Source organism: Bos taurus, chromosome X, assembly GCF_002263795.3.
Source record: "Bos taurus isolate L1 Dominette 01449 registration number 42190680 breed Hereford chromosome X, ARS-UCD2.0, whole genome shotgun sequence".
NCBI lineage: Eukaryota > Metazoa > Chordata > Mammalia > Artiodactyla > Bovidae > Bos > Bos taurus.
In genome coordinates, this window is record NC_037357.1 from 57,267,374 (window position 1) to 57,283,794 (window position 16,421).

The 16,421-nt window shown below is 38.2% G+C and overlaps 1 protein-coding gene across 1 annotated transcript in view; it reads left to right on the forward strand.

Moving 5' to 3' along the window:
• The window catches only part of COL4A5 (collagen type IV alpha 5 chain), a 251,096-nt gene that overhangs the window by 125,982 nt on the left and 108,693 nt on the right, over positions 1 to 16,421 (forward strand). Inside the window, exons 3-4 of the mRNA XM_002699862.6 lie at positions 2,074 to 2,163; positions 9,948 to 9,992. Of these exons, the coding sequence (XP_002699908.1) occupies positions 2,074 to 2,163; positions 9,948 to 9,992 (135 nt within the window). The remainder of the gene's footprint in view (positions 1 to 2,073; positions 2,164 to 9,947; positions 9,993 to 16,421) is intronic.

The window sequence follows — 16,421 nt, forward strand, 5'->3', positions numbered from 1 at the left end:
CAGTTTCTAGTTTATTCCTCTATTATCTATAGCTCAGTAGCAATTTGGCTTCTGAAACTATATAGCTCTCTTCAAGCATTAGCCTCAAGTTTTGGCAGAGATATGCTCTAAATATCAGCAGAGATCCTAAAACATAGCTGTGTTTTCCACTTATGGAAATCTATTCCAACTAGATTATTTTATTTCATTCTAGCTTCCTTTCTGACTGGCACTTTTGATTAGATTTCTGTTACCAGCTCTGCTAGAAATGGGCTATGTAGTGAACTGAGGCAATCCAAGTCTAAAAATTTTTAATCTTCTATTTCTCTTTTCTTGTTCTGTTTTCTTCAAAATAGTGGAGTTGAGATTCTGTGTGTGTATGTGTATGTATGTTTGTCGCTCAGTCGTGTCTGACTCTTTGCGACCCCATGGACTGTAGCCCACAAGGTTCTTCTGTCCATGGACTTCTCCAGGCAAGAATACTGGAGTGGGTTGCCATTTCCTTCTCCAGGGCATCTTCCCAACCCAGGGATCGAACCTGGGTCTCCCACATTGCAGACAGATTCTTTACCATCTAAGCCACCAGGGAAGCCCTTTGGATGCTAAATTATCACAATCCTATGAGTAATTAAAACAACAGAGAGATATATTTATTGAAAATAGAAAATACAGTAATATGTCAATAATGATAATTATTGTCAATGCTACAGGAATGTTGAGACCTAACATTAATTGGGTAACATTTGCTTTTGGTTTTGAAGTAATAAGTGAAAACTGACCAGAAGTAGCCTTTTCAAAGTTCTTATATTTATTATAGTATGATTCAACATAAAAAGAAAGTATTCAGTACAAGATTATCTAAGCTATCCAGGCTAAACTTAGTACTTAACACACACACACACACACACACACACACACACACACACACACAGATACACATGCCCACTGGGATTGTGAATGAAAGTCTGTTGTCCCTTAACCTCCAGGGGTATATGCCTCTTATGGGCCATTAGTCAGTTGCCTTGTAGATATAGATGCTTCGTCTTTCTCACGTGCTGCCTAGGCTGTCACTATGGATAGAATCTGGGGAGAGGGGTTTACAGAAAAAGGTCCAGAGCCTTTGGCCAGAGACTCAACCTTCAAGCCTTAGAAAAGTAGAGAACTGCGTACAGCCAAGCAGTTGAAAGCTCATGCCTTGGAACTATGAGCCCTTGGGGTTCTTAAATGTAATAGTGGTGAATTTGCTGTCTGTGATTGGATCCCCTGGAGATGTTGGGGTTCACACTCAGCATAATTGACTGTATGCAAGTTAACTAACTCTAATATGTCTAATGGTATGTTAGTACACATGGTGGCTCTGTAGCCCCTACCTGTCTGGTTGTAGAGATTTGCACATCAGGCAACCTTTGTTGATAGATGCTGATAAGATGTGGTGGATCCTCACTAGTAGGTAGGCAGCCCTCCTGTGCTGGTGTTGATAAGTGCGTGGTCAGAACTGGGACTTGAGTCATAATTAGTGGTGAATTTTTTCTTTTTTTCCAGAACAAACATGGATTCCTTTTTTTATTTAATTTTACAATTAAATATATAAAGATCTTGATATTATCAAGCCCTTTTCTAGCTAACTTGTCACTGACCAGTTAATTAATTTCCATTATTAATAATCCTACAATTCTGTGCTCTACTACAAACCTGAAATCTTCTCTGATGTTCTTTTAGCCTTCTTCATCTGTGTACCATACTTATTTCACTGTAACCCCTTCAGACCTAGTTTCCTGAATTTATTGCCATCTTCCCTGTTAAATTCTTCATGTCAGTATGTTTCAACTTTATTTCATCTCTGATAAGCCTTTAAATTTTATGAGAAAGCAAGAGATTACATTACCAAATACAATATTAGATATATCTAATAAGATATTAGAGTGGTTTGTGTTTTTCTACTCATATCATACTATTTTCTCCATGTTAGTAGATACTCTGAATTTAGCATAAATAAATTAATCTTCTCTAGTCATTTGATGTTTTTGAATCTCATCCATGCTTCTGCTTGAAAATTGACGAGTGACCTTATCTTTCTTTCTTATTCAATTGCAGGGGGAGAGAGGATTTCCAGGTTTGGAAGGCCACCCAGGTTTGCCTGGATTTCCAGGTCCAGAAGGGCCCCCAGGGCCTCGGGGACAAAAGGTACGTGCCAAGTTGCCAGTCAGTAATACCAAAGAAATGAAGCCATCTTAATATGGAATAAGTGTCAGATGAATTAAAAACTTACTGAATTACAGCCAAAAACTAATATTTAAATAAAACATTAGAATGGCCAAGAATTTATACTTCATTGTTGGTGTTTGTAAAAGGCTAAATATTACTGCTGTATTCAAATGCTTTTGGAAGATACTGTTAATGGTGTGTGGTTATTGGGATCCTGAACAAAAATTAAGTCCTGTCAGGAGCTCAGCTGAACTGGAGAGAGCTGAACTGCCAGGTGTCAGAGTACTGGTTAAGACAACAAGCCAAAAGGAAAGTAACAGTCAAGCCTTTAGTCACTGTGACAGTGTGATAAGCAAAACATAAACAGAGAAAGTGTGGATTTCCCCACTGTTCCATTATTCCTCATGGAAAAGTGCCAGTGAGGGTCAAATGCTTCAGCATGGGGAATTGTTTCATTGCTCCGGAAGCTTGGAGGGAAAAAACTGCTGTTTTTTAGTATACCAGAGGGCTGGATGGATGCAGGGAGAGAGGGAAGAGCTAGGAGTGGAAAAGTACAGAGAACAGAAACAAATGTCAAGGTCCCCATCCTGCACTCAATAAAGAGGTCTTCACCAAGGCTCCATATAAAGAGGCCTTTCAATGCAGATGTGAATAAGAGCATGACCAGCCAGGAGGACTGATACCTTAACTACAACTCCCTTCAGAGACTGACATGCATTGGCTGTGCACTAATTCTGGTGTGGGATGGGCCACTTTCCTATATGAGGCTTTCTGGCATGGGATGGGCAGCTTTTCTATATGAGGTTTACCATGAGGTCTTTGTAACTGCCTGTTGTTGGGTCTGAAAAATCACACGTAGGTCTTTAGCCAGGAGCCAGACTCCTCAATTTCATCTCTTGATTTTTTAAGACCCAAATGAGAAACATAGGTCACTCCAACATGGACTTGGATGGGTCGGACTTTGAGGAGTTATGTCACAATATAATTAGTATGAGGCTAGGGTGGATCATGGTCATGATCAAAATTACTCCAAGTAGGATGATCAGGCCTGCCTGGAGGAGTGAGTCTAACCATCAGCCCCAACCATTGGGATTCCCTGGTGGCTCAGATGGTTATCAAACCAGGAATAGATGGCCCACAGCCCATCTGATCAAATTTAGAGAGCCAGAAGACTTTTTTCTTAAGTCTAGTGATAGACTGCTCTACCTTGCCAGTTTTAGTGATGTAGGTACATCATGAAGTTCTGGCAATAGCAAGACCATTCCTTGGTTGGCCAGCAGGAAGTTGAAGACTAGGCTGTTAATCCAGTACTATTCAGGCCAGGTTGGTGAGGCTGGTCTGTTGTGCTTCCAAAGCTGAAATGGTATCATTAATGACTTTAGGAGAGGTCAAGGACAAGTTGGGGCTTCCCTGGTAACTCAGCTGGTAAAGAATCCGCCTGCAATGCAAGAGACCCCAGTTCGACTCCTGGGTCGGGAAGATCCCATGGAGAAGGAATAGGCTACCCACTCCAGTATTCTTGGGCTTCCCTGGTGGCTCAGCTGGTAAAGAGTCCACTAGCATGTGGGAGACCTTGGTTTGATCCCTGGATTGGGAAGACACCCTGGAGAAGGGAACAGTTACCCACTCCAGTATTCTGGCCAAGAATTCCATGGACTGTATAGTCTATGGGGTCGCAAAGAGTCAGACACAACTGAGCAACTTTCACTTTCACTTCACTTTCAAGGACACGTTGCACACAACTTTTCCTAATGAATGGCCCTGACAGTGGGAAAAGTTGCCAGGAACATAAACATGAGTAGACTATTCTCTTGAGTAACCACAATCTACCTTGAGTTCCACTGTTACTCTGTTTTACTGTGATGTGCTCAGTGGGAGAGGCTGTTTTGAATATTTAGAAGTCTCTTGTCCATGCCTCCACTATGCACATTGGTCAGAAAGTCAAAGGCCTGACTTTTACAAAAGAAATATCCCAAGATGGGGTGCACACGGTGATGGGAGGGTAAAAGTCATTGATAATCAGGAACCAAACAGCCAGAAGTCCCTCCTGGTGGGTAGAGTCCTTGAGTGGAATTGCAAAATTGTATAAGGTAGAGGAATGTATGGGGGAGAAGGCCACCACTACTGATATCAAAATAGCTCCAGTGGCAAATTCCATATCCCTTTTCCCAGATGCCTCAGTTAATCCCAGCTTAGGAAAAAGTTGACATCTGAAGAGGTGTTTTATTTCTGTAGCATCAGAGTCCAACTGTGGCAACACATCTGTGTAACAAGGTTGGGATATCTGAGGTACTAAGAATGTCCATGTTTAGAGAAATACCCATTTGTTGTATTCAGGGACACAGCAGACATTTATCTGCAGGGTTGGGTGATGGGTGACATGTCTACCAGTTTGTCAAATTGAGTGGTCACTATCTGGGACAAATGTATCAATGAATCTAGTGAGGAGGAAGTCACGTAGGCTTTTCTATGAGAGAGAAAGAAGAGAGGGTAGATACATGCACCCTCTCTCTTTGAGCGTGTACCCACGCTCAAAGATCCAAAGATGCTGCCATCCTGTCAGTTGGTAATACTTTTCCCCATTGACTTCTGTGTGGGCAGTCTCTCCTATATCATGAGCAAGGATAACATCTTATTGCATGTTAAGATATGGAATGGGAAGAGATAATAGTGAATTTTAAGATTGGGAGAAGTTTTTTAATGGCTCTTTTGGCTCATTCTCCTTTATTATCTGTATTAGACTGATTAACTGATAGGTGAAAGGGCTAGTTCTGTTCATTTTCCTGGAAAAGAAAACCGGTTTAAAACCCCTTTTTTTCCCCTAATTTTATTTCATGGAATAGTGGTACATCATGCCATTAGAGCATGAAGGGAATCAAATGGATACTTAACCAAGTGGTTTTCTTAGTAAAGGGGGAAAATTAACTTAAATACATAATACTTTTTAACACTTACTATACCATAGCATAGATTACGGGAATAGGTTTGTGCATGATCTCTGAGGAGGTGGCAGTTCACCAAGGAATTTTGCTAGATTCAAGAATAGACAGGACTTGTATAAATTTCCTGAATAGAGAACTTTTACACTGAGGAAAAATCAAAACTCCAAATGAAGGCATAAAATTTAAGTAGGTGGGATATACAACAGAATTTTCTAGTCTAATGAGGTATAAAACATCAGAATGTTTCTTGTACACCCAAGGGCAACACAGAAATAACAGAAAGATCTGAGTCAAGTGGGTATAATTGAGCACTAGGTGCTTAGTTGCTCAGTTGTGTCCAGCTCTTTGCGACCCTATGGATTGTAGTTCTCCATGCTCCTCTGTCCATGGGATTCTCCAGGCAAGAATACTGGAGTGAGGTGTCATTTCCTGCTCCAGGGGAATCTTGCTGACCCAGGGGTTGAATTGAGGTCTCCTGCATTGAAGGTGGATTCTTTACCATTGGAGCCACCAAGGAAGACCAGTGAGTGAAAGTCTCTCAGTCATGTCCGACTCTTTGCGACCCCTTGAACTATACAGTCCATGGAATTCTCCAGGCCAGAATACTGGAGTGGGTAGCCATCCTCTTCACCAGGGGATCTTCCCAACCCAGGGATCAAACCCAGGTCTCCCACATTGCAGGCTGAGGTGAGCCACCAGGTAAGCCCAGAATTGGGCACTAACTCAGCAGTAACCCACGCACACTGTTGGCAAAGGACATCTCGATGAATTCGAGTTTGTACTGTCCCACCCCCTTAACACCTTGAAACTACTTAAGCTCTCCATAACTTAGGTGCAGCCTTGTGAAAATGAGGTGGGAAGTCCAGCCAATTGAGGTTAAATTTCAGCGATGTTAGTGAAATGGGTCCTTAGTAATTAAGTTGAACCATAAAAAAATAAAGTTACATTTGCTGTATCTGAGTTTAACTGGTATTAGGTGCTGAGTTTTCTTGCACACCCTCCTCACTGAGTGGTTTCAGTTTTAATAAAATTTATGTCAAATTATTGAAAACTAACTACATTAGGTTTTTTGAAATAATTTACAATTAATTGGGACTATTGTATAGCAGTATGATAATTTTTAAATGTGCAGTTGTGTGCAGTTTAAATTAAGAAAGCAATTCAATCTTTTGCTGTGATTCCATTTCTGTATCCATAAAATGAGAAGGTTTCACTGCTTTCTAAGCTCTGGGCTTTTTAATTGGAAGCACTTTGTGCTTCAGTCTCCACTATGACTTCATACTTCCCAATATAGCTGAATTTATACTTTTTATGTGATTGGATGTTTGGACACGTGTATATATTAACATACATACCAAGTCAAAAATTTTGTAGGATTATTCTTTAATCTATATACATTTGTATATGAAAGTAAAAGTATAGAAAACAAATATATATAGGAGTGTATATATAAAAATTTCCAAAGTATTGCTTTATTCTTAAAAACAATTGATTTTCCATAGATAGTGTATTCATTTTGTTCCAAATAAATTAACATAAAAGGTATACAGTGAAAAATACCTCCTTTCCACTGTGTCCATTAGCCACTGAGGTCTATACATTCGTAATGAATACTCATGTTATTTTCTTATGAAAATTGAGCATCTTTTCATTTCCGTGAACTGTGTGTTTATATAATTTGCCCACATTTCTACTGGATTGTTGGTGTCTTCATATTTCAGTGAGCTATTTATATTTCAGGGAGATTGCCCTTTATCTATGTATGTGTATATTTATGTGCCTCTGTGTTTATCGAAGGTCTTTTATGGCTTTGGGTTTTGAATAGGAAATGCCTTCCCCACTGTAAGATTGTAAAATAATTCTCACATGTTTTATTCCAGTATATTAATAGTTTCACTTTTTTCATATAAATATTATATCAATTTCTAATTCACCCTGGTATGGTTTGTGATATAAATTCTACTTTTATTTTCTAGATGTCCTCACAAGTGTGCCCCAATATAATTTTCTGCTCTGACTTGTAATGCATTTTCATTATATACCAAATTCACATGATTATATGGACCTGTTTCTGGACTTCTGGAAAATCCCATGGATAGAGGAGCCTGGTGGGCTGCAGTCCATGGGGTCACTAAGAGTCAGACATGACTGAGCGACTTCACTTTCACTTTTCACTTTGATGCATTGGAGAAGGAAATGGCAACCCACTCCAGTGTTCTTGCCTGGAGAATCCCAGGGATGGGGGAGCCTGTTGGGCTGCCGTCTATGGGGTCGCACAGAGTTGGACACGACTGAAGCGACTTAGCAGCAGTAGCATACTCTTCCAGTGGTCTGCTTATTCAGATATGAGAACCAAACTATTTTAATGACTGACTTGTTATATTTTATCTGACCCTGCTAGTGTCCCCTCATTTGTCTTTTTATTCTTCAGAATTTTTCTCAGTGTTATTGCTTACTTATTTTTCCACATAAACATTAGTCACCTTGAAATCTTCTACATCTTATTCAGTTTGATGCTAAATATTTTATCTTTTTCTGCATGTTTTCTTCCATTATGTTTTCTAACAGGTAGTTGTTGGTATATAAGAAAGCTATTGATTTCTTCATATTATTTTTATATACAGCTACCTTACTGAATTATTTTATTGATTATAGTAAGTTTTCATTTAATTAACTTGGATTTCCCATGCATACAAACATATTATTTACAAATAATTTGTTTTGCCTCATTTTCCCCAATTTTTATACCTCTAATTTATTTTATTTAGCCATGTTGCTTAGTATGTCCAATATAGTATTAAGGCATCCTTGTCTTATCTCTGCCTTCAGTGGGAAGACATAAAATGATTCATTGAGCAATCAATCTTCTAGTTTTAAAATATATTTAGATTTACTTTAATTTCCTTAAAGATGCATCTGTTGTGAAAAGAGTAGATTATTAAGCTTGTTTTTAAGCAGAGTATGGTAGGCAGATTAATATCCACTTCCTAATTGTGCTTAGTCATTCAGTTGTGTCCAACTCTTTGCAACCCCATGGACTGTAGCCCACCAGGCTCCTCTGTCCATGGGGATTTTTCAGGCAAGAATACTGGAGTGGGTTGCCATGCTCTCCTCCAGGGGATCTTTCCAGTCCAGGGATCGAACCCAGGTCTCCCACATTGCAGGTGGATTCTTTACCATCTGAGTACCAGGAAGCCAAAGATATCCATAACTAATCCCCAGAACCTGTGAATATGTTAGGTTATAAAAGTAAGTGAAATTAAGATTACAGGTGGAATTAAAGCTGCTAGTCAACTGGTTTTAAACTAGGGTAATTTTTCTGGTTGCTCTGAGTAGACCCAGTATAATCATAAGGGTCCTTTAAATGTGGAAGAGGGAGGCAGAAGAATCAGTGTCAGAGTGATGCAATGTTAGAAAAACTCATTCAGCTGTCACTGACTGTGAAGATTGAAGAGAGCCATGAGCAGAGGGATGCTGGTAGCTCTCGAAGCTGGAGAAAGAAAATAAATGAAATCTCAACCCTCCAAAAAGTAACACAGCTCTTCCACTGAGACTTCCAGAACTGTATGTAATATTGTTTTGTTTTATTTTTTAGCCCACTAAGTTTGTGGTAATTTGTAAGAGCAGCATAAGAAACTAATACATCAGGTAACATTTTCTCCAAATAAAATTTTCATGGAAACCCCAAATAAAAATGATAAAAACAGAGCTTTACTGATTGAAGAGGGGCTGTGACACGGGCATAAAGGAATCTACAAGGGAATCTCTAGGATTGTAAGTAGAGTAGTTTGGAAGCTTGTATAAAGCAAGATATCCCAAGTTAGTAAAACTATCTAAAGCCTCAGATGGTGACATACTAACTGTATGTTCCACTGAAAATATTGCCTATTGGAGCAGGATTAGGTTTTCTTTATTCCTTTAAAAAAAAAAAACTACTTAGGAAAACTTAGTGAGGCAAGACTTTAAATTCTCAGCAATGCAGTTGTAACTAGAAATGGGTAAATAGATTAACAATCCTGTGGGCAGCCTCTTTTGCATGGAGTCTGCAGCAGAAGCTTGAAAGGAAAGTCTGTGGTTCTTTCTTACTCCTCCTTAGCTCTGACAGTAGGAAGTGCCTGTATAAAATGTAGCAAAGCTTTAAAACAGCAAACTCATGAACAACTCATATTGAGGTTCAGAGGTGATGCTGTTTATTAGCAGCATGGTAAGCAGATTGACACAATATAGAAACTGTTCAGGTTTTCAGCTCTAATTTTGTTTATGCATAAATGATTTGGGGCTTCCCCGGTGGCCCAGTGGTAAAGATTCCACCTGCAATGCAGGAGATGCAGGAGACATGCATTCGATCCCTGGGTCAGGGAGATCCCCTGGAAGAGGAAATGGCAACCCACTCCAGGATTCTTGCCTGGATAATCCATGGACCAGGATAATCCTTGGTGGGCTATGGTCTATGGGGTCCCAAAGAGTCAGACATGACTGAGCGACTGATCATGCACACACGCACAAATGATTTGAAGGATATCTGTACCACTATTTCATCTTTATTTTCTTGACATTATTCATAACTAACTTTACAGGTATAAAGTTTCTTCTGCCTGTCAACAGTTTTCTTCTTAGTAAATAAAGGCCTTTCTTACTTTTTAGCTTTTGACTTATCTTAGTGCTTTTAGTCTCAATAATAAATACTTCTTCCTTGGGTATGTAAATTTATCACTAACTTTCACAAAGGCTCACAAAAATTTGTCTCAGTTTACAATATAAAGTTAGTTATTCGAGGGCTCTTTTTGAAGGAAACATAACTAAATATGTTGTATTTTTCAGGGTGATGATGGAATTCCAGGGCCACCAGGACCAAAAGGGATCAGAGTAAGTGATATTTGCTGTATCAAATGTTTTGTTGGTCAAACGAAGAAGCTACTGAAGTGTTATAAGGCAACTGGAAAAAGACTCATATAGAAATTCAGGAAGAGAAGTGAAATCTTTTAATGTTTCAGAATTTATATGTCTATAATTAGCCTTTCTTTAGTATTTTGGTAGTTGTCTTTATATATCCAGATGTCTATTTAAACTAATATAAGAAGACTTTAAAGTAGCTTATGGTTGAGAAATGTGAAAGTGTTAAATTTCAATAATTTTTCAAATTCTTAAAAATATACATCACACAAGTGGTTTAAAGCAGAACTACCCAACCAGGGTGATCATCTCAGAGTTCAGAGAACTGATCACCTCAGGTCATTGTACCCTCCCTGGGAACCAGGTACAAATAGTATAACTTTATTTGTGTGTCTTGAAGAGAGTAAGTTTGGGAAGCCTCTAGTTGAAGCCATTGTGTTAAAGAATAACTATTTTTGAAAAAGGAGGTTGGTTCCATAAAGTTTTACTGCCTATACCACCATGTAACTACATGATAGCAAAATATTAAAAAAAAGAATAACTATTTTTGGAAAAATACAGTATTTTATCAGTTCTGAGATGTATGATTATTCAAGTTTTAATGTTCTGGAATTCAAGATGTGTTTGAAAATTTAAGTGCACATTTAGTGTAATTTTTCTGAATAGCTTTTAAGTAGACATATACTTTTCAGTGTGTTTTAGATTGGGAGGAAACTATAGTTTATAAATAGTACTGGCTTTTGGAAAATCAGATTTAACTTTTCTGAGCCTCAGTTTCTTCATTTGTTATATTAGAAAGTCAAACAAGAATTTCTCCATGGTCTCTTTTAGCTCTGTAATTCTGTGTTCATAGATTCACAAGGTCCCTGAATTTGAATATAGAATATATGGGTGATGGCTTAGATATTTATGTGTATTACAAAGAAAAACATTCTGATCCTCTGATCTCCAGAAATTTAGTAGATGTATACATTTTACATAAATGTTTAAAATATTCTGTTTGCTATATACGTCTTAACAACACATAACTTGCCTTGTGTGCTACTTTTGACTAGTGTACGTAGAGCAGTGGAAGAGCAGCAAAGAAACTCAAAACCCTTAACATTTTTTTAGCAGACATGCTTCTGTGTTTTTCTATCATAACTGAATATCAATATACTATTAAAGCCATTCATAATAATCATAACATATATCTTAATAGCTATAGCTACCATTAACTATGTCCTAAGTACAAAAAAGATCTTCATGACCCAGATAATCATGATGGTGTGATCACTCACCTAGAGCCAGATATCCTGGAATGTGAAGTCAAGTGGGCCTTAGAAAGCATCACTACGAACCAAGCTAGTGGAGGTGATGGAATTCCAGTTGAGCTATTTCAAATCCTGAAAGATGATGTTGTGAAAGTGCTGCACTCAATGTGCCAGCAAATTTGGAAAACTCAGCAGTGGCCACAGGACTGGAAAAGGTCAGTTTTCATTCCAATCCCAAAGAAAGGCAATGCCAAAGATGCTCAAACTACTGCACAATTGCACTCATCTCACACGCTAGTAAAGTAATGCTTAAAATTCTCCAAGCCAGGCTTCAGCAATACGTGAGCCGTGAACTTCCAGATGTTCAAGCTGGTTTTAGAAAAGGCAGAGGAACCAGAGGTCAAATTGCCAACATCCTCTGGATCATCAAAAAAACGAGAGTTCCATAAAAACATCCTTTTCTGCTTTATTGACTATGCCAAAGCCTTTGACTCTGTGGATCACAATAAACTGTGGAAAATTCTGAAAGAGGTGGGAATACCTGACCTGCCTCTTGAGAAACCTATATGCAGGTCAGGAAGCAACAGTTAGAACTGGACATGGAACAACAGACTGGTTCCAAATAGCAAAAGGAGTACGTCAAGGCTGTATATTGTCACCCTGCTTATTTAACTTATATGCAGAGTACATCATGAGAAACGCTGGGCTGGATGAAGCACAAGCTGGAATCAAGATTGCCGGGAGAAATATCAATAACCTCAGATATGCAGATGACACCACCCTTATGGCAGAAAGTGAAGAGGAACTAAAAAGCCTCTTGATGAAGGTGAAAGAGGAGAGTGAAAAAGTTGGCTTAAAACTCAACATTCAGAAAACGAAGATCATGGCATCTGGTCCCATCACTTCATGGGAAATAGATGGGGAAACAGTGGAAACAGTGTCAGACTTTATTTTTGGGGGCTCCAAAATCACTGCAGATGGTGACTGCAGCCATGAAATTAAAAGGTGCTTATTCCTTGGAAGAAAAGTTATGACCAACCTAGATAGCATATTGAAAAGCAGAGATATTACTTTGCCAACAAAGGTCCATCTAGTCAAGGCTATGGTTTTTCCAGTGGTCATGTATAGATGTGAGAGTTGGACTGTGAAGAAATTTGAGCGCTGAAGAATTGATGCTTTTGAACTATAGTGTTGGAGAAGACTCTTGAGAGTCCCTTGGACTGCAAGGAGACCCAACCAGTCCATTCTGAAGGAAATCAGCCCTGGGATTTCTTTGGAAGGAATGATGCTAAAAGCTGAAACTCCAGTACTTTGGCCACCTCATGTGAAGAGTTGACTCATTGGAAAAGACTCTGATGCTGGGAGGGATTGGGGGCAGGAGGAGAAGGGGATGGCAGAGGATGAGATGGCTGGATGGCATCACTGACTTGATGGACGTGAGTCTGAGTGAACTCCGGGAGGTGGTGATGTACAGGGAGGCCTCGCGTGCTGCGATTCATGGGGTCGCAAAGAGTCGGACATGACTGAGCGACTGAACTGAACTGAACTGTAGTATTGCTGAGACTAAGAAAATCTGTCTACTCTATCACTTCCCACTTTCAAGTGTCTGAGAGTGCTTAGAACTTGGTGGCCTAATAGTTCCTGCATCCTCAGATCTCAGCTCACAGGCAGCTGTTGGCATGCAGATTTTAAAAGACTTATTATGGAAAATTTAAAGCATACACAGATTTACAGAGAATATATTAATATTACAATGACATCCCCCATGAAGTCATTACTTGGCTTCAAAAACTATCAACATTTTGACAGCTTTGTTTCTATACCTCACCACTATTGCCTGTAATATTTTAAAGTAAATCCCTCACATCATCATTCCACCAATAAATATTATGTTTCTTGAACTTATCACCACATTATGCCATTATTACACCTCAAAAACTTAGCAAAAACTTTTCAATATCCTTTAAAACTCAGTCCATATTCAGATTTTCTCAATTGTCCCAAAGATTTCTTTTTGCAATTGGTTTGTTCAAACCAGGGTCCAGGCAAGTTCCACATATTGCATTGGCTTGATGTATTTCTTAAGCCTCTTCTATTATGCCGTTGAAGAAACTGCATCATGGCGTTGTACTGTGTTCCACAATCTGGATCTGCCTGACTGTTTCCTCATGATGTCATTTAACTTATTTCTCTGCCCCCCATGTTTCCTGCAACTTTGAGGTTGCCTTAGAAGAGGCACTAGAGAACTTTCTAGGAAAAAAGAAAAACCTGTACATTTAAGATGTGTGCATTTTACTATATATAAACTATACTGATTAAAAAATGAAAGAAAATTGAAAAACAATACTTTATAGGTACTGCTGTATATTTATTATTGAATTACATCTCATGGCACAAACGTCTGTCTATCCCACTTTTTTGATGCTAGATTTGGTCAATGGTCTCAAATGTATGAGCCTGATTCTGCCACCAGAATTTCCCTATCAACTTTCACATAGTGGTTTAGCATCCATCCACGATCATTGGTTAGATCCAAGTTTTTGTTTTTTGTTTTATTTTTTTCATTTGGAGTTGCAAAATGTTAAGTTTTAAAAGTCTATCAGTCCTTCATTGAATAGCTTGAATTCTAATTCATTAACTTGAATTCTGATTTATCAGCTGAATTCTAGTGGGGTAATGAGTTTGTACACTGGCAACTTCGAGTGATGATCAAAGAAGGTTTTCTTTAATTTATCATTAGAAACATGGAATTTCTGTTTTTCAATCACTTGTACTCATTATTCTTTTTGAAGCTCAAATTATTTCATCTTTGTCTGTGGGAGCCTCTTCAAGTTGGCCCCTGTGATTTGTCCTATTGACAAAACCCTATTGATCTTTGATAATTTCTTTGCTTTCTGACATAAGACCCTTCAGGCTCAACTTATGCATGTCCTCTCTAGATCTGGAATTGACCATGTCTCTGATTACAGATTCTTTCAGTGATTTAGATTCCACAGTCTGAATATAAGGAGTGTTCATTGCTACTAGTTTTGTCACTATTTTGATGCATTTTAAGTGGACAGAGTTAAGAAATATGTATTTTTTAAAGAGAAAAAATGAGTTCATATTATTATTTCCAACTGAACTTTAATATAAATTTTTTTATACTTGTTGTCTCCCCCTGCCACCTTTCTCTCTCTAACATGAAAATCTTCATTTCCCAATTATATTAGTATAATTAATTCCTTTGTCCTACACTATAGCTATAATGACTTCAAAATAACAATATATAAATAAACAAAATAAACATTTCAATTTTAAAAGCAATAGTAGAAATCTTAACTGCCACTAATTATTTCTTTGCTGAATTGACTCATTTCAGTCAAAAGTAGTTTTCTTCTATGTATGGTCACTGTCCATAGTTTGATATACATTAGGTTCATTGGTTCCAGCTTGCTTTCAATTGTTGATGATTTCCTTTTTACCTTTTTTTAAAGTTTTTCATTATTTTTTTAATTTTATTTTATTTTTAAACTTTACAATATTGTATTAGTTTTGCCAAATATCGAAATGAATCCGCCACAGGTAAGACTAGGTATAGTCAGAGATGCTTCCCATCCTTCTTTACCATCTCCCCATTCTCTTTCCTCTTTTCCCCAGAGGTAATCATTTTTCATTTGCTGTTTATCTTTTCATTGTTTAGTATCACTACCTTTGTTATAAAAAGGTAGTATATTATATACAGTACTTAAACTTTGTTTCTTTTACTTAACATTCTGTCCTGGAGATCAGTATGTATTTCAGTGTACAGAGATCTTCCACATTCTTTTTTAAAGCTGTGTGGTTTCTTATTATGCAGATATACCATAGTTTATTTATTCATGTCCCTATTTGTTCTCTGGAGAAGGAAATGGCAGCCCACTCCAGTATTCTTGCCTGGACAATTCCATGAACAGAGGAGCCTGGTGGGCTACAGTCCAAGGGGTCACAAAGAGTTGGACGTGACTGAGCACACATGCATGCCTTATTTCTAACCTTCAGCTGTAATTCTGGTTATATGTCCATTTCTAAACTTCAGCTACAATAATTCTGTCAGTAACCTTGGATTTCATGTTTTATAATTTCTTATGTGCCTTTGGGATAGATTTCTTGAAATGAGTTGCTTCAAAGAGTAAATAAATACATGTGTAATTTTGTTAGATATTTCCAAATTTCTCTCTATGGTGTTTAAATTCCACTAGCAGTTGTATGAAAGTACCTTTTCTTCTTGGCCTTACCTACAGAGAATTTTGTCAAACTTGTATTTTTTGTCAATCCTGACAGGGATATTTGATTAAGATTTTGGGGGTGATCACATTGATGTTCTCAGAGGCAGATATGTCAGTATTTGCCACTTATCCATACCCTGCTGTATTCAGGATTCATCACAAACCTTGGATAATCACTTTGTCTTTTAGAACAGACATTTCATCCACTAATTTGCCTGCTCCTACATCACCACAAACTGGAAAATTCTTAAAGAAATCGGAATACCAGACCACCTGACCTGCCTCTTGAGAAACCTGTATGCAGGTCAGGAAGCAACAGTTAGAACTGGACATGGAACAACAGACTGGTTCCAAATAGGTAAAGGAGTACATCAAGGCTGTATATTGTCACTCTGCTTATTTAACTTCTGTGCAGAGTACATCATGAGAAACGCTGGGCTGGATGAAGCACAAGCTGGAATCAAGACTGCCAGGAGAAATATCAATAACCTCAGATATGCAGATGACACCACCCTTATGGCAGAAAGTGAAGAGGAACTTAAGAGCCTCTTGATGAAAGTGAAGAGGAGAGTGAAAAAGTTGGCTTAAAGCTCAACATACAGAAAACTAAGATCATTGCATCTGGTCCCATCACTTCATGGCAGATAGATGGATAGATGGGAAAACAGTGGAAACAATGACAGACTTCATTTTTCTGGGCTCCAAAATCACTGAAGATGGTGACTGCAGCCATGAAATTAAAAGACGCTTACTTCTTGGAAGAAAAGTTATGACCAACCTAGACAGCATATTAAAAAGCAGAGACATTACTTTGCCAACAAATGTCCATCTAGTCAAGGCTATGGTTTTTCCAGTAGTCATGTATGGATGTGAGAGTTGGACTGTAAAGAAAGCTGAGCACC